We start from the raw sequence: 19,942 nt of genomic DNA on the forward strand, positions 1-19,942 counted from the left end.
TTCATCCCTCCCAGATTTATGCATACTTGTGAAATCGGCCAAACAGAAGTCTGGGACAGAGACTTGACAGTAGTTATTAGGGTAATTCCATGATATATTGAAACTGAGTGATTTGTGATACCTTTCTCCAAGCTCATCATTAACTTAACCTCTAGATTATTAATTAGTATTTCCTTGTTGGCAGGAATAAAGTCTATTAGGTTATTTCCTTTAGTTGGTTCTGTCACAAATTGCTTTTAAAAGCAATCCTGAATCATATCAAGAAAATCTCTAGAATCCAGATTTCCTGTCATATCACTCCAATCAATTTGTCTACAGTTGAAATCTCCCATTAACACAACATTTCCATATCTAGTTGACCCTATCAGTGTGTAATAGTTTGTATCCTTGTATGTAGCATTCAGAAGGGATTTCTTTATCTTTCAGGTTAAACCAGGTCTCCGTTATAGCAATATTATCTTAGCTACCTGCACATGCAATTAATCTTAGCTCATCTATCTTATTTCTTACACTGCTGCTATTATTAATATAGTAAACCTTCAGTGAGCCAGTCACTTGCTGCTCTCTACTGTCTCTATTTACTAGCAACTTTATTATAATATCTTTTACACATATTCCTGAGGTGTCCTGGTAATATCTGCTGTTTTCAGCTGCAACCTGATTATTTCCCACACACACACCCATACTTCTATATTCTATCAGTTTCAAGTCCTGGACAATTCAGCAATAGCCCCCTTGATCAAGTTGGCTAATGCTACTATACTAACGTGAAAGAAACTTACGTAATTTTTAATGTATTTAGTCACTAATTAAAATATTAACGTGCATATCATTGATGCAGTAAAAATGTAATATTGAAAGATTATATTAAACTGTGTAGTCCACGAGCATTAAATATTATATATAAATATGGGAGGTTTAGTGTAAAAGTGGAATAGATATCTGGGAGTTGCCTGGAGACCTGGAGTTTACCTGGAGAAAGTTCCGGGGGTCAACGCCCCCGCGGCCCGGACTGTGATTAGTCGACAGTTGGACAGTTGTTGAATATCTCCAATGGAAACATTTTTTTTTTTTGAGTTGGATTCATTGGCTTATTGAAAGATAATATATTTTTCAGAGAGCGTATCGATGTGGGTGTACTTGTACGGGTATGTGTCGATTCTGGTGATGAGCAACACAGTCTTCTTCCTACTGGTAGCCTATGTTCTCATCTCTTCTCACAACGACCCCATGTTGAAGCGATCCAGGGAGAACAACCGCGAGAGGTGAGTGTTATGAATATATGAACATTGAACATATTAGTGGCCTTCCTATATACTGTAAACTTGAACATACTGTCAACCCGGTGGACTAGAAAATCTAAAAATGAAAGTTTAAAGTCCACTTCTTTCTCCACAGTGAATTTAATAGACGGGACAGGAGCGTTAAGTCTCTGGCACTGGTCTGCCTGGGGACATCTACCTTATTCTAGCTGGAGACATTTCCCTGAACGAATCTACCAGGACTTCCTACTCATTTCTGCAACACTACAAGCTTTTGAATTTGAGTTGAAAGGCCTAAAGCTATCTGTGAATCTCCTCCAGCTCCTCTGAAGCTGGATGTGAGCCAAGTATGCAGCAAGCATTTCCCCTCTGGAACATGAAAGTGGCCGTGCTTGGGTCTCTAGTAGACTCAATGAGTCTGGAATCCAGTTCTTTGATAAACTTGTGGCAATCTTTCTCCATGATCCCAAGGTCTCTGATCCCACTGGGGCAAATTGATGTTGATGGCTTATGTCTCTGTACCTGCTGATCTTGTACTCCTTCTAGTGATCCACGGCACTTCTCTCTCTTGCCCAGCGTCATGACGGATGTAAAGTTCCGACTCGCGGGTATAGTCCCATGCTAAAAGCTTGATATTCTTTCAAGAATAGATGGTGATCCCGTCGGAGTGGTTTGTGGGAGGGTGAGTATTAGTGGATGCTAGGGATCGGGACTCTCTCTCTCTCTGTTGGGCACCAAGCTGAAGCAAGACTCCTTTTTATGATGCCACTGACTTCATTATGTCTTGCATGCCAACCCTTGGTTGGTCGGCTTTCGAATCACCGCAAATACATGTATATTCCGTGTGAACTGGGGCAGCAAAGCGGAGAGCCACTGCAATACAGGGGATCTGTGGGTCGAAGCGTGTTCCCATTGCTGTTTGCATTATATATACACACACACACACACATATATATATATATATATATATATATATATATATATATATATATATATATATATATATATATATATATATATATATATATATATATATATATATATATATATATATATATATATATATATATATATATATATATACACACACACACACAACATATCAATCCAAACTGCCAGTATCCCAACCCCTCCTTTAAAGTGCAGGCATTGTACTTCCCATTTCCAGGACTCAAGTCCGGTTATATAAAATAACCGGTTTCCATGAATCCCTTCACTAAATATTACCCTGCACACACTCCAACAGCTCGTCAGGTCCCAAATACCATTCGTCTCCATTCACTCCTATCTAACACGCTCACGCACGCTTGCTGGAAATCCAAGCCCTTTGCCCACTAAACCTCCTTTACCCCCTCCCTCCAACCTTTTCAAGGACGACCTCTACCCCGCCTTCCTTCTCCTACGGATTTATACGCTCTCCATGTCATTCTACTTTGATCCATTCTTTCTAAATGACCAAACCATCTCAACAAACCCTCTTCTGCCCTCTGACTAATACTTTTATTAACTCCACACCTTCTCCTAATTTCCACACTCCGAATTTTCTGCATAATATTTACACCACACATTGCCCTTAGACTGGACATCTCCACTGCCTCCAACCGTCTCCTCGCTGCTGCATTTACAACCCAAGCTTCACACCCATATAAGAGTGTTGGTACTACTATACTTTCATACATTCCCTTCTTTGGCTCCATAGATAACGCTTTTCTTCTCCACGTATACCTCAATGCACCATTCGCCTTTTTTTCTCTCATCAATTCTATGATTAACCTCATCCTTCATAAATCCATCCGCTGACACGTCAACTCCCAAGTATCTGAAAACATTCACTTCTTCCACACTCCTCCTCTCCAACTTGATATCCAATTTTTCTTTATCTAAATCATTTGACACCCTCATCACCTTACTCTTTTCTATGTTCACTTTCAACTTTCTACCTTTACACACATTCCCAAACTCGTCCACTAACCTTTGCGATTTTTCTTTAGAATCTCCCATAAGCACAGTATCATCAGCAAAAGGTAACTGTGTCAATTCCCATTCTGTATTTGATTCCCCATAATTTAATCCCACCCCTCTTCCGAACACCTTAGCATTTACTTCTTTTACAACCCCATCTATAAATATATTAAACAACCATGGTGACATTACACATCCCTGTCTAAGACCTACTTTTACCGGGAAGTATTCTCCCTCTCTTCTACACACCCTAACCTGAGCCTCACTATCCTCATAAAAACTCTTTACAGCATTTAGTAACTTACCACCTATTCCATATACTTGCAACATCTGCCACATTATTCCCCTATCCACTCTATCATATGCCTTTTCTAAATCCATAAATGCAATAAAAACTTCCCTACCTTTATCTAAATACTGTTCACATATATGCTTCAATGTAAACACTTGATCTACACATCCCCTACCCACTCTGAAACCTCCTTGCTCATCCGCAATCCTACATTCTGTCTTACCTCTAATTCTTTCAATAATAACCCTAACGTACACTTTTCCTGGTATACTCAGTAAACTTATTCCTCTATAATTTTTACAATCTCTTTTGTCCCCCTTCCCTTTATATAAAGGGACTATACATGCTCTCCGCCAATCCCTAGTTACCTTCTCCTTTTTCATACATTTATTAAAGAAAAATACCAACCACTCCAACACTATATCCCCCCCAGCTTTTAACATTTCTGTCATGATCCCGTCAGTTCCTGCTGCTTTACCACCTTTCATTCTACATAATGACTCGCGCACCTTCCCCACACTCACATCCTGTTCTTCTTCACTAATAAAAGATGGTGTACCTCCCTGACCAGTGCATGAAATTACCGCTTCCCTTTCTTCGTCGACATTTAAAAGTTCCTCAAAATATTCTCGCCATCTACCCAATACCTCCATCTCCCCATCTACTAGCTCCCCTACTCTGTTTTTAACTGATAAATTCATTCGCTCCCGACGATTTCTTAAATATTTTAACTCGCTCCAAACTATTTTCTTATTTTCATTAAAATTTCTTGCCAGTGCCTCTCCCACTCTATCATCTGCTCTCCTTTTGCACTCTCTCACCACTCTCTTCACCTTTCTTTTACTCTCCATATACTCTGCTCTTTTTATAACACTTCTGCTTTGTAAAAACCTCTCATAAGCTACCTTTTTCTCGTTTATCACACCCTTTACTTCATCATTCCACCAATCACTCCTCTTTCCTCCTGCACCCACCCTCCTATAACCACAAACTTCTGCCCCACATTCTAATACTGCATTTTTAAAACTATTCCAACCCTCTTCAACTCTCCACTACTTATACTTGCACCAGCCCACCTTTCTGCCAATAGTTGCTTATATCTCACCCATATTTTTTTTAGTTTGACAATTTTCTTCTTATTCTTTTTAGTAATTATTAAAGGAAACAGAGTTACTAGCCCATTGTTCCCGGCATTTTAGTTGACTTTTACAACACGCATGGCTAATGGAGGAAAGATTCTTATTCCACTTCCCCATGGATATAAAAGCAAAAGTAATAAGAACAAGAACTATTAAGATAAAATCAAAGAAATCTTAGATGAGTGTGTATAAATAAACATATAAATGTATGTGTAGTGTGACCTAAGTGTAAGTAGAAGTAGCAAGACGCACTTGTAATCTTGCAGATTTATGAGACAGACAAGAGACACCAGCAATCCTACCATCATGTAAAACAATTACAGGTTTTCGTTTTACACTCACTTGGCAGGACGGTAGTACCTCCCTGGGTGGTTGCTGTCTACCAACCTACTACCCAAATACATACATACATACATACATATATATATATATATATATATATATATATATATATATATATATATATATATATATATATATATATATATATATATATATATATATATATATATATATATATATATATATATATATATATATATATAAATGTCGTGCCAAATAGGTAAAACTAGTTAATCAGCAAGAACTCATTTAAAATTAAGTCCTTTCTAAAATTTTCTCTTATACTTTTAAAAATATATTTTTTTATATATGTTAATTAATGGAAAAAATAATAATTTTGTAGCAAAAGATCCTTAGAAAACTTACCTAACCTTATAATAACAAACGCAATTTAGTTTAGGCTAATCCAACTAAATATATTTTAGATAAGTTTACAATAATTTAATAATTAATAAACACAGTGAAATATATTTTTTCTTTAGGTTCAGAATGATTTTTGCGAAATTATTGCATGCACAAATTTTTTCTTGACTTATTCGGCAAGAAGACCGTTGCTATTTAAACCAAAATCGGAAGTTTTACCTATTCGGCACGACATATAAAAATTGAGCAAACACATCGAAGCTCTTACTTATTAGGTTTTGTTTTATGAAGACAGGATGAGGTAGTTGCTGAGAATGAGTTGTTGTGTTATTTACAGGATGTGGCTGTATCTCAAGCTGTTCCTGGTGATGGGTATCACCTGGCTGGCTGATGTTATCTCCTATGAACATGGTTCATGTGCTGGCTGGTAAGTCACTCACTACACATACACTCTTCACTCACCATGTGCTGGCTGGTAAGTCACTCACTACACATACACTCTTCACTCACCATGTGCTGGCTGGTAAGTCACTCACTACACATACACTCTTCACTCACCATGTGTTGACTGGTAAGTCACTCACTACACATACACTTTCACTCACCATGTGTTGGCTGGTAAGTCACTCACTACACATACACTCTTCACTCACCATGTGTTGGCTGGTAAGTCACTCACTACACATACACTCTTCACTCACCATGTGCTGGCTGGTAAGTCACTCACTACACATACACTCTTCACTCACCATGTGTTGGCTGGTAAGTCACTCACTACACATACACTTTCACTCACCATGTGTTGGCTGGTAAGTCACTCACTACACATACACTTTCACTCACCATGTGTTGGCTGGTAAGTCACTCACTACACATACACTCTTCACTCACCATGTGTTGGCTGGTAAGTCACTCACTACACATACACTTTCACTCACCATGTGTTGGCTGGTAAGTCACTCACTACACATACACTTTCACTCACCATATGTTGGCTGGTAAGTCACTCACTACACATACACTTTGACTCACCATGTGTTGGCTGGTAAGTCACTCACTACACATACACTCTTCACTCACCATGTGTTGGCTGGTAAGTCACTCACTACACATACACTCTTCACTCACCATGTGTTGGCTGGTAAGTCACTCACTACACATACACTTTGACTCACCATGTGTTGGCTGGTAAGTCACTCACTACACATACACTCTTCACTCACCATGTGTTGGCTGGTAAGTCACTCACTACACATACACTTTCACTCACCATGTGTTGGCTGGTAAGTCACTCACTACACATACACTCTTCACTCACCATGTGTTGGCTGGTAAGTCACTCACTACACATACACTTTGACTCACCATGTGTTGGCTGGTAAGTCACTCACTACACATACACTTTGACTCACCATGTGTTGGCTGGTAAGTCACTCACTACACATACACTTTGACTCACCATGTGTTGACTGGTAAGTCACTCACTACACATACACTTTCACTCACCATGTGTTGGCTGGTAAGTCACTCACTACACATACACTCTTCACTCACCATGTGTTGGCTGGTAAGTCACTCACTACACATACACTCTTCACTCACCATGTGTTGACTGGTAAGTCACTCACTACACATACACTTTCACTCACCATGTGTTGGCTGGTAAGTCACTCACTACACATACACTCTTCACTCACCATGTGTTGGCTGGTAAGTCACTCACTACACATACACTTTCACTCACCATGTGTTGGCTGGTAAGTCACTCACTACACATACACTTTCACTCACCATGTGTTGGCTGGTAAGTCACTCACTACACATACACTTTGACTCACCATGTGTTGACTGGTAAGTCACTCACTACACATACACTTTCACTCACCATGTGTTGGCTGGTAAGTCACTCACTACACATACACTGACAGGGAGGCAACAACGAGTCATGGTACGTAATGATGTATCACAGTGGGCACCTGTGACGAGCGGGGTCCCACAGGGGTCGGTCCTAGGACCAGTGCTATTTTTGGTATATGTGAACGACATGACGGAAGGGTTAGACTCAGAAGTGTCCCTGTTTGCAGATGATGTGAAGTTAATGAGGAGAATTAAATCTGATGAGGACCAGGCAGGACTTCAAAGAGACCTGGACAGACTGGACACCTGGTCCAGCAAATGGCTTCTCGAATTTAATCCTGCCAAATGCAAAGTCATGAAGATAGGGGAAGGGCACAGAAGACCACAGACAGAGTATAGGCTAGGTGGCCAAAGACTGCAAACCTCACTCAAGGAGAAAGATCTTGGGGTGAGTATAACACCGAGCATGTCTCCGGAAGCACACATCAATCAGATAACTGCTGCAGCATATGGGCGCCTGGCAAACCTGAGAACAGCATTCCGACACCTTAGTAAGGAATCATTCAAGACACTGTACACCGTGTATGTCAGGCCCATACTGGAGTATGCAGCACCTGTTTGGAACCCGCACTTGATAAAGCACGTCAAGAAACTAGAGAAAGTACAAAGGTTTGCAACAAGGTTAGTTCCAGAGCTAAGGGGAATGTCCTATGAAGAAAGATTAAGGGAAATCGGCCTGACGACACTGGAGGACAGGAGGGTCAGGGGAGACATGATAACGACATATAAAATACTGCGTGGAATAGACAAGGTGGACAAGGACAGGATGTTCCAGGGAGGGGACACAGAAACAAGAGGCCACAATTGGAAGTTGAAGACACAAATGAGTCAGAGAGATAGTAGGAAGTATTTCTTCAGTCATAGAGTTGTAAGGCAGTGGAATAGCCTAGAAAATGACGTAGTGGAGGCAGGAACCATACACAGTTTTAAGACGAGGTTTGATAAAGCTCATGGAGCGGGGAGAGAGAGGGTCTAGTAGCAACCGGTGAAGAGGCGGGGCCAGGAGCTAGGACTCGACCCCTGCAACCACAAATAGGTGAGTACACTCTTCACTCACCATGTGTTGACTGGTAAGTCACTCACTACACATACACTCTTCACTCACCATGTGTTGGCTGGTAAGTCACTCACTACACATACACTTTCACTCACCATGTGTTGGCTGGTAAGTCACTCACTACACATACACTTTCACTCAACATGTGTTGGCTGGTAAGTCACTCACTATACACCTTCACTTCTTCCATCAGAAATACATTCTATCTGCGTCATTTATCGCATATATCCGTTTATATGCACAAATTCATTAGATATAATAAAACTGTGCGAACAAGATTATGTTCTTACTTACAGCAGACATATATAGCAGATATTGTTAAAAGTTATAACTAAAAACATTACTAGTAGATTTTGCTGAAATATAATGTGCGGGTATATCTACCAGAACTTTATTAAAAATATATTACTAATACATATTACTAGAATATATTACTATCAGTTGCACGTATTACTAGCGAGGTTTGCTTTCATCTCTTACCTTCGTCGCATCTTGGCTCTAGAGCAAGACCTGGAGTAGATGAGAATCACTAGGACCCTTCACTTTCCACGATAAGAACCCACTAATTAGGAACTTTGATCCTAAATTACCTAGTGAAGCTTTTCCAGGTCATAAAATAGTCTGGTTACAGCTAGTCCAGTATTATTCTTGAATCATCACTCCATATACCAACTGGTTTATAAAACTTTGCTGCAGTCTGAATATATTAAGTCTGTTACTGGATTTTATAATAATCTGATTCACAAAATTATATAATAATCAGGATTTTCTTTGTTCTGAATAGCTTAAGGCTCCAGATCCTTGAATAGATGGTCCAAAAATTCCAAAACTAGACGAATTCCAGCAGTCGTGTAATGGTTAGTAATAAATATTATTACATTCACTCCGAATTGCTAATAAGGAAAGGGCCATAAAACGCTTATGAAAGGGGATGTAGTCAGGTTTCATCCAAGGATTTAAGTTAAACTCCCGTTCCTTGAATCAAAAGACCTTCACCAGCATCAAGGTATTTATCTCCTTCAAAGGTGAAAAAGTCAAAATTAACCGGATGAAAGTTTAGATATGACTGACTAGGTCCGAGACCTCACCAGGTCCTGAACTAAACTGTTCTTGCCGGATCTGTCAAAACACCAGAAAAATTAACTAGAATGCAGGAAGCGTTCATAAGTGTTGTGGATTGTAATGTTTATTTTGCCGTAGGATGGCAGGTATTGTCTGCAAATATGTTAGAAAGACATTTAGCGAGTAGTAAACCTTTATTAGTAGTAACATTTAGTTGTTGGAGACCTTTATTTATTCAGAGCGAAACGTCATCTGACTTTTTACGAAAGACTTCTGTTATCATTACTTAAAGTGGCGTGGTGAAACAATACCAGGTTAAGCAAATGACACTTTTAAATTTTTTTGATCAATATAGAGAATGAATATGCATTTTTATTGAATAATAGTTTGACAGATTTCTTGACTTTCGGTCAATGATAAGTAACTCAGCTGTACGGCTATGGTTTGCCCTTAAGATTTTGTTTCCATAAGTCCATCACAACTGATTAAAAAATCAGCAAAGCTTTGCAGTCTTTTAAGACCTTGATAATTTCTAAAATAAGTTTGAAAGTAGACACGCAGTAGTTGCTGGAACCATTAAAATGAATTTGAAAACATTTATTTTTCGTAAAATATTTGTCTTGAGAATTCTTCTGACATGTAAATCACTGTAAACTGTAGTTTCACAAATAAAAATCACAGAAAATACTATAGACAAATTTTCTTGAGTGCACAGCAAACCTTGGTTACTCTTTGTTAGACTCACATAATGGCGAGGAGGGTAAACACACTTAGATCATTAATTAAGGAAGTTAAATGTGCGCAGTTGATAATAACCTGGTTAAAGTGGCAGTTGTGAGGGAGATACAACCTCCCTCACTACTACCCAGAACATTGTAAGGTGGCAGTTGTGAGGGAGATACAACCTCCCTCACTACTACCCAGAACTCTGTAAGGTGGCAGTTGTGAGGGAGATACAACCTCCCTCACTACTACCCAGAACATTGTAAGGTGGCAGTTGTGAGGGAGATACAACCTCCCTCACTACTACCCAGAACATTGTAAGGTGGCAGTTGTGAGGGAGATACAACCTCCCTCACTACTACCCAGAACATTGTAAGGTGGCAGTTGTGAGGGAGATACAACCTCCCTCACTACTACCCAGAACATTGTAAGGTGGCAGTTGTGAGGGAGATACAACCTCCCTCACTACTACCCAGAACATTGTAAGGTGGCAGTTGTGAGGGAGATACAACCTCCCTCACTACTACCCAGAACATTGTAAGGTGGCAGTTGTGAGGGAGATACAACCTCCCTCACTACTACCCAGAACATTGTAAGGTGGCAGTTGTGAGGGAGATACAACCTCCCTCACTACTACCCAGAACATTGTAAGGTGGCAGTTGTGAGGGAGATACAACCTCCCTCACTACTACCCAGAACATTGTAAGGTGGCAGTTGTGAGGGAGATACAACCTCCCTCACTACTACCCAGAACTCTGTAAGGTGGCAGTTGTGAGGGAGATACAACCTCCCTCACTACTACCCAGAACTCTGTAAGGTGGCAGTTGTGAGGGAGATACAACCTCCCTCACTACTACCCAGAACATTGAAAGGTGGCAGTTGTGAGGGAGATACAACCTCCCTCACTACTACCCAGAACTCTGTAAGGTGGCAGTTGTGAGGGAGATACAACCTCCCTCACTACTACCCAGAACTCTGTAAGGTGGCAATTGTGAGGGAGATACACCCTCCCTCACTACTACCCAGAACACTGTAAGGTGGCAGTTGTGAGGAAGATACAACCTCCCTCACTACTACCCAGAAATCTGTAAGGTGGCAGTTGTGAGGCAGATACAACCTCCCTCACTACTACCCAGAACACTGTAAGGTGGCAGTTGTGAGGGAGATACAACCTCCCTCACTACTACCCAGAACTCTGTAAGGTGGCAGTTGTTAATGAGACACAACCTCCCTCACTACTACCCAGAACACTGTAAGGTGGCAGTTGTGAGGAAGATACAATCACCCTCACTACTACCCAGAACTCTGTTATATGGCAGTTGTGAAGGAGATACAACCTCCCTCACTACTACCCAGAACTCTGTAAGGTGGCAGTTGTGTCGGAGATACAACCACCCTCACTACTACCCAGAACTCTGTAATGTCGCAGTTGTGAGGGAGGTACAACCTCCCTCACCACTACCCAGAACTTTGTAAGGTGGCAGCTGTGAGGGAGATACAACCTCCCTCACTACTACCCAGAACTCTGTAAGGTGGTAGTTGTGAGGGAGATACAACCTCCCTCACTACTACCCAGAACATTGTAAGGTGGCAGTTGTGAGGGAGATACAACCTCCCTCACTACTACCCAGAACTCTGTAAGGTAGCAGTTGTGAGGGAGATACAACCTCCCTCACTACTACCCAGAACATTGTAAGGTGGCAGTTGTGAGGGAGATACAACCTCCCTCACTACTACCCAGAACTCTGTAAAGTGGCAGTTGTGAGGGAGATACAACCTCCCTCACTACTACCCATAACTCTGTAAGGTGGCAGTTGTGAGGGAGATACAACCTCCCTCACTACGACCCAGAACATTGTAAGGTGACAGTTGTGAGGGAGAAGCAACCTCCCTCACTACTACCCAAAAATCTGTAAGGTCGCAGTTGTGAGGGAGATACAACCTCCCTCACTACTCTCCCAGAACTCTGCAAGGTGGTAGTTGTGAGGGAGATACAACCAACCTCACTAATACCAAGTACTCTGTAAGGTGGCAGTTGTGAGAGAGATACAACCTCCCTCACTACTACCCAGGACATTGTAAGGTGGCAGTTGTGAGGGAGATACAACCTCCCTCACTACTACCCAGAACTCTGTAAGGTGGCAGTTGTGAGGGAGATACAACCTCCCTCACTGCTACAAAGAACTCTGTAACGTGGCAGTTGTGAGGGAGACACAACCTCCCTCACTACCACCCAGAACTCTATAAGGTGGCCGTTGTGAGGGAGATACAACCTCCCTCACTACTACCCAGAATATTGTAAGGTGGCAGTTGTGAGGGAGATACAACCTCCCTCACTACTACCCAGAACTCTGTAAAGTGGCAGTTGTGAGGGAGATACAACCTCCCTCACTACTACCCAGAACTCTGTAAGGTGGCAGTTGTGAGGGAGATACAACCGCCCTCACTACTACCCAGAACCCTGTAAGGTAGCAGTTGTGAGGGAGATACAACCTCCCTCACTACTACCCAGAACATTGTAAGGTGGCAGTTGTGAAAGAGATACAACCTCCCTCACTACTACCCAGAACATTGTAAGGTGGCAGTTGTGAGGGAGATACAACCTCCCTCACTACTACCCAGAACTCTGTAAGGTGGCAGTTGTGAGGGAGATGCAACCTCCCTCACTACTACCCAGAACATTGTAAGGTGGCAGTTGTGAGGGAGATACAACCTCCCTCACTACTACCCAGAACATTGTAAGGTGGCAGTTGTGAGGGAGATACAACCTCCCTCACTACTACCCAGAACTCTGTAAGGTGGCAGTTGTGAGGGAGATACAACCTCCCTCACTACTACCCAGAACTCTGTAAGGTGGCAGTTGTGAGGGAGATACAACCTCCCTCACTACTACCCAGAACATTGTAAGGTGGCAGTTGTGAGGGAGATACAACCACCCTCACTACTACCCAGAACTCTGTAAGGTAGCAGTTGTGAGGGAGATACAACCTCCCTCACTACTACCCAGAACATTGTAAGGTGGCAGTTGTGAGGGAGATACAACCTCCATCACTACTACTCAGAACTCTGTAAAGTGGCAGTTGTGAGGGAGATACAACCTCCCTCACTACGACCCAGAACATTGTAAGGTGGCAGTTGTGAAAGAGATACAACCTCCCTCACTACTACCCAGAACATTGTAAGGTGACAGTTGTGAGGGAGAAACAACCTCCCTCACTACTACCCAGAACTCTGTAAGGTGGCAGTTGTGAGGGAGATACAACCACCCTCACTACTACCCAGAACTCTGTAAGGTAGCAGTTGTGAGGGAGATACAACCTCCCTCACTACTACCCAGAACTCTGCAAGGTGGCAGTTGTGAGGGAGATACAACCAACCTCACTACTACCCAGTACTCTGTAAGGTAGCAGTTGTGAGGGAGATACAACCTCCCTCACTACTACCCAGAACTCTGTAAGGTCTCAGTTGTGAGGGAGATACAACCTCCCTCATTACTACCTAGAACATTGTAAGGTGGCAGTTGTGAGGGAGATACAACCACCCTCACTACTACACAGAACTCTGTAACGTAGCAGTTGTGAGGGAGATACAACCTCCCTCACTACGACCCAGAACTCTATAAGGTGGCCGTTGTGAGGGAGATACAACCTACCTCACTACTACCCAGAATACTGTAAGGTGGCAGTTGTGAGGGAGATACAACCTCCCTCACTACTACCCAGAACTCTGTAAGGTGGCAGTTGTGAGGGAGATACAACCTCCCTCACTACTACCCAGAACTCTGTAAGGTGGCAGTTGTGAGGGAGATACAACCGCCCTCACTACTACCCAGAACACTGTAAGGTGGCAGTTGTGAGGGAGATACAACCTCCCTCACTACTACCCAGAACACTGTAACGTGGCAGTTGTGAGGGAGATACAATCTCCCTCACTACTACCCAGAACACTGTGAGGTGGCAGTTGTGAGGGAGATACATCCTCCATCCCTACTACCCAGAACACTGTAAGGTGGCAGTTGTGAGGGAGATACAACCTCCCTCACTACTACCCAGAACTCTGTAAGGTGGCAGTTGTGAGGGAGATACAACCTCCCTCACTACTACCCAGAACTCTGTAAGGTGGCAGTTGTGAGGGAGATACAACCTCCCTCACTACTACCCAGAACATTGTAAGGTGGCAGTTGTGAGCGAGATACAACCTCCCTCTCTACTACCCAGAACATTGTGAGGTGGCAGTTGTGAGGGAGATACAATCTCCCTCACTACTACCCAGAACATTGTAAGGTGGCAGTTGTGAGCGAGATACAACCTCCCTCTCTACTACCCAGAACATTGTGAGGTGGCAGTAGTGAGGGAGATACATCCTCCCTCACTACTACCCAGAACACTGTGAGGTGGCAGTAGTGAGGGAGATACATCCTCCCTCACTACTACCCAGAACACTGTAAGGTGGCAGTTGTGAGGAAGATACAACCTCCCTCACTACTACCCAGAACACTGTAATACAGTAGCAGTGAGGGAGAGATAACCAGATCCTCACTGTTCTCACTGCTCAGAACTCCCGCAAATGAGACTTCTTCTCGGCTTTTGATAATAAATATTATCGAAGGAAAATATTATCATCAGAATATTTTTCATAACGTTACTCATATGAAATTAAAAAAAATGATTATTACAATTCAACATACAGTTTCCATCACAGTTATTTAACCCGTAAAGAAAACGGAAGATACTGCAAATCATATTCAAAATTCTCACCTCCTTTCACACAGAAATATAGATAAAAAACAAATGAAAAATACAATATGCAACCAAATAAAATTGAACTTAAATATAAATTTGAATTTTAAGAGGAATAGTTTTTTTTTTAAAGAGTAAGTAATGCTTGCCTTGTTTCTTAAGAGTAAACGTCAGTAGCTTTCCCACAGTGTGAGATTCACCAAGTGTTGCTTCCTCAGGATGCCGACGGATATCATCAACGGTCTCCAGGGCCTCACCATCTTCCTGGTTTTTGTCTGCAAGAGAAGCACACTCCGCAAGGTGAGTTGAATAGCTGTCACTCAGATGTTGGAGGATCCAGGTAGGTTACTCACAAGTTAGTTACCATTTTGTTACCATTTTGTCTTAGGTACATAAGTGTGGGGGATCCATGTAGGTTACTCACAAGTGGGTGGAGGATCCAGGTAAGTTACTCACAAGTGTGTGGGGGATCCAGGTAAGTTACTCACAAGTGTGTGGGGGATCCAGGTAAGTTACTCACAAGTGGGTGGAGGATCCAGGTAAGTTACTCACAAGTGTGTGGGGGATCCAGGTAAGTTACTCACAAGTGGGTGGAGGATCCAGGTAAGTTACTCACAAGTGGGTGGAGGATCCAGGTAAGTTACTCACAAGTGTGTGGGGTATCCACGTAGGTTACTCACAAGTGGGTGAAGGATCCAGATAGGTTACTCACAAGTGTGTGGGGGATCCAGGTAGGCTACTCACAAGTGGGTGGAGGATCCAGGTAGGTTACTCACAAGTGGGTGGAGGATCCAGGTAGGTTACTCACAAATGGGTGGAGGATCCAGGTAGGTTACTCACAAGTGTGTGGGGGATCCAGGTAGGTTACTCACAAGTGGGTGGAGGATCCAGGTAGGTTACTCACAAGTGGGTGGAGGATCCAGGTAGGTTACTCACAAGTGTGTGGGGGATCCAGTTAGGTTACTCCCAAGTGTGTGGGGGATCCAGGTAGGTTACTCACAAGTGTGTGGGGGATCCAGGTAGGTTACTCACAAGTGTGTGGGGGATTCAGGTAGGTTGCTCACAAGTGTGTGGGGGATCCAGGTAGGTTACTCACAAATGAATGGAGGATCCAGTAGGTTACTTGCAAGTGTGTGGGGGATCCAGGTAGGTTACTCACAAGTGTGTGGGGATCCAGGTAGGTTACTCACAAGTGTGTGGGGGATCCATTTAGGTTACTCACAAGTGTGTTGGGGATCCAGGTAGGTAACTCACGAGTGTGTGGGGGATCCAGGTAGGTTACTCACAAGTGTGTGGGGATCCAGGTAGGTTACTCACAAGTGTGTGGGGGATCCAGGTAGGTTACTCACAAGTGTGTGGGGAATCCAGGTAGGTTACTCACAAGTGTGTGGGGGATCCAGGTAGGTTACTCACAAGTGTGTGGGGGTGTCAAGTGGGTTTTCGATACGTGGATGGGGTAAGAATACTCACTTTGTCTGGTAGTACGTATAATATATAACGGGAAGTATGGGAAGCGCCAGCAGCCGACCTGCCTCTCTCTGCTGCCTATCTTCGACTGACCCACAAGTGCCTACGGGTGAGGGTGTTTGAAATCCTGCTAAGGTCAGCAGCAATATGAATAACAGTGATTCACACAGACGGTTGGTAGTGAGTCATCTACTGGTACACTGGTTACTGGTAACTTGTTACTAGGAACTGGTACTACTACTGAGAGCTCGGCGACGCTAACGTATGTCGTCCCGACATACAACTAATACAAACTAGAGATGGCAGGTGTACGGCTTGGGCTGATTTTATACAATGTCAAAGTACACAACAATTGAATATTATTACATACATAAGTAGAATATTGGAATGGAAGCTTACGTAACTGAAACTGTAATGCAATACTAGGTATAATATAGCACAACTCATCGAATGAGACTCAACATTCGGATTACACAATAGAAGTGATAAAAAAAATTGATCGATCGATCTGTATTCATGTGATCTACGGATTCTGAGGAAGGAACAAGTGTGTGGGGGGATCCATGTAGGTTACTCACAAGTGTGTGGGGGATCCATGTAGGTTACTCACAAGTGTGTGGGGGGATCCAGGTAGGTTACTCACAAGTGTGTGGGGGATCCATGTAGGTTACTCACAAGTGTGTGGGGGATCCATGTAGGTTATTCACAACTGGGTAGAGGATCCAGATAGGTTACTCACAAGTGTGTGGGGGATCCAGGTAGGCTACTCACAAGTGGGTGGAGGATCCAGGTAGGTTACTCACAAGTGGGTGGAGGATCCAGGTAGGTTACTCATAAATGGGTGCAGGATCCAGGTAGGTTACTCACAAGTAGGTGTAGAAATTCTTTATTTTCATTCAGTTGTCAGTGGTCAGTAGTCACATGAGGTCACAGACCCTGAGCTGCTTTGGGGATTAGTGTTGACGGTTACGAAGCCATGACTTGCTTTTGCTGTGTTAAAATCTGATGTTGGAGTGTTGAATTAGGATGTCCTGCTTCTCCAGGAGGAAAGTAGGAGGCTGAAGGTTCACCTCAATGTGTTTGGGAGTGAGTGTGAGGTGGCTGGAGTGGTTGAGGGGAATGAGGCTTCCAGCAGCGAGGTGCAGTCTGTCACTCGCTGCGACGAGGCTGTAGGTGGGGAGGTAGCAACGGCTACCAACAATGAGGTGCAGTCCAGCACCTACTACAAGTGGTAAGTGGTTCCCAGTAATGGGAAGAGCATAAAAAGAAGGAAAGTTAAAAGAGAAGATTTGAAGGTAGGAAATCACTTCTCTGTTCTTCAGGATGAGTTTACTTCTGTGGCCAGTGAAGGTAAAGGTACTACTTCCTTTGCAAATAGAGGTAAGCGCATCCTTGCGGTTGGTGACTCACAGGTAAGGTATAAGGACCGTGCTTTCTGTAATAGGAATAAGAAGGTAAGAGATAGAGTGTGCTTCCCTGGAGCTGGTGTTAGTGACAGAGTCAACAGGTTGGATAATATCTTGTCAGGTAATGGGAACAGGCCTATTATCTGTCTCAGTGCTGGTGGAAATGATATGGGGAAGCGTAGGAGAGAAGAGCTGCTAGATAAGTACAGATCAGCTATAGATTTAATTAAGTCTAAGGGTGGGGTCCCAATCATATGTAGCATCTTGACTAGAAGGGAAGTGAGCAATGAATGGTTGTCTAGGACAATTGGTGTAATTTCCTGGCTAGACAGATACCACAAGGAACTTGCAATCCCATTCATTGGCAACTGGGACAACTTTTATGGCAAACATGATATGTGTGCTCGATTGAGACGGCCATTACTGACATGCCTAGGATTTTAAAATGATAGAAGATAGAGGTATGCGTGTGTGTGGGAAACAGTCAGGTTGCAACACTAGGGTTGAAAACAGCAAATGTATAAAAGACATTCATCATGAAGTTATAAGTAAAGACAATAGATCAGTTCAGCAAACAAAGGGAGACAGCAGAGAGCAGCAAGGGACTAGCTCCCTTAAGGTTTACTATACTAATAGCAGGAGTGTAAGAAATAAGATCAATGAGCGAAGATTAATTGCAAGTGCAGGAAACATAGATATTATTGCTATAACAGAGACTTGGCTCAATCTGAAAGATAGAGAGATGCTTTCTGAATGTCATATACAAGGCTATAAATTATTCCACACTGACAGGGTCAACAGGAAGGGTGGTGGAGTAGCGATGTATGTCAGAGACAATTTAAATTTTTGTATTAAACAAGATATAAAATTAGAAGCGTCAGCCACTGAATCTGTTTGGTTACAGCTTGTCGAGGGCCGAGAAAAACTAATTTTGGGTGTGATTTACAAGCCCCGAATCTTGATAGGGAGTGCAGTAAACTTCTATGGGACGAAATTCGTAAGGCATCTACATACGAAAATGTGCTAATGTGAGATTTCAACTACAGACAGATTGACTGGAGCAATTTGACAGAAATTTGAGTCAAGTGACTTTCTTGATACGATTCAGGATTGTTTTTTAAAACAGTATGTGACAGAACCAACTAGAGGAAATAACCTGCTTGACCTGGTTCTTGTCAGTAGGGAAACGCTAATTAATAATCTTGAGGTTAATGATGAGCTTGGGGAAAGTGATCACAAAGCACTCAGTTTTAATATATCATGGAATTCTTCTAATAATGATAGACAAGTCTCTGTCCCTGACTTCCCCTTGGCTGATTTCATAGGACTGAAAAATTATTTGGGTGAACTTTAATGACCTGACTATGGGTCAGGTAGATGGCGATGATTGTCGATATGACGTTTACCAGGGCATAGTTCTAGCTGCTCAGACAACTTATGTTCCAAATAGGGAAATCAGATCAAACAAAAATGATCCTAAATGGATGAACAATAGATTAAAACATCTCAATGGTCAAAAGAGAGGCATACATAGGCAAATCAAAAGAGGATAGGGGCAATTAAGAAATCAATATATTCAGTTAAAGAGAGAAATAAAAAAGGGAATAAGAAAAGCAAAAAGAGATTATGAGGTTTAAGTTGCAAGAGAACTGAAGACTAACCCAAAACGATTCTTCCAGGTACACAGAAGATCAGGGACAAAATAGGCCTACTCAAAAGTTACTGTGGTCAACTACGGACAGTGATAAGGAAATGTGTAGAATTTTTAACACATACTTCCTCTCAGTTTTACACAGGAAGATGCTAGCGATATTCCAGAAATAATAAATTATGTAGAACAGGACGATAGTAAACTATGCACGATCCTTAGGAAAATAGATAAATTAAAACCTAACAAATCCCCAGGCCCTGATGAACTGTATGCAAGGCTTCTAAAGGAAGCTTAGAGAAGCTTAGCAAGCCTTTGGCTAATCTTTTCAACATATCACTACAGACTGGCATGGTGCCAGATAAATGGAACATGGCAAATGTAATACCTATTTTCAGAGCAGGTGACAGGTCCTTAGCTTCGAACCATAGATCAATAAGCCTAACCTCCATAGTGGGAAAATTTATGTAATCAATAATTGCCGAGGAAGTTCGTAGCCACCTTGAAAAGCATAAATTAATCAACGAATCTCAGCAAGGTTTTACAAAGGGGCGTTCCTGCCT

The 19,942-nt window shown here is 42.4% G+C and overlaps 1 protein-coding gene across 1 annotated transcript in view; it reads left to right on the plus strand.

Annotated features, from left to right (window-relative positions):
• Positions 1 to 19,942, plus strand: part of LOC128689909 (uncharacterized) — a 361,331-nt gene that overhangs the window by 245,902 nt on the left and 95,487 nt on the right. Inside the window, exons 4-6 of the mRNA XM_070088675.1 lie at positions 1,118 to 1,265; positions 5,698 to 5,787; positions 15,077 to 15,158. Of these exons, the coding sequence (XP_069944776.1) occupies positions 1,118 to 1,265; positions 5,698 to 5,787; positions 15,077 to 15,158 (320 nt within the window). The remainder of the gene's footprint in view (positions 1 to 1,117; positions 1,266 to 5,697; positions 5,788 to 15,076; positions 15,159 to 19,942) is intronic.

This window comes from Cherax quadricarinatus, chromosome 25 (genome assembly GCF_038502225.1).
Source record: "Cherax quadricarinatus isolate ZL_2023a chromosome 25, ASM3850222v1, whole genome shotgun sequence".
NCBI classification, from domain to species: domain Eukaryota; kingdom Metazoa; phylum Arthropoda; class Malacostraca; order Decapoda; family Parastacidae; genus Cherax; species Cherax quadricarinatus.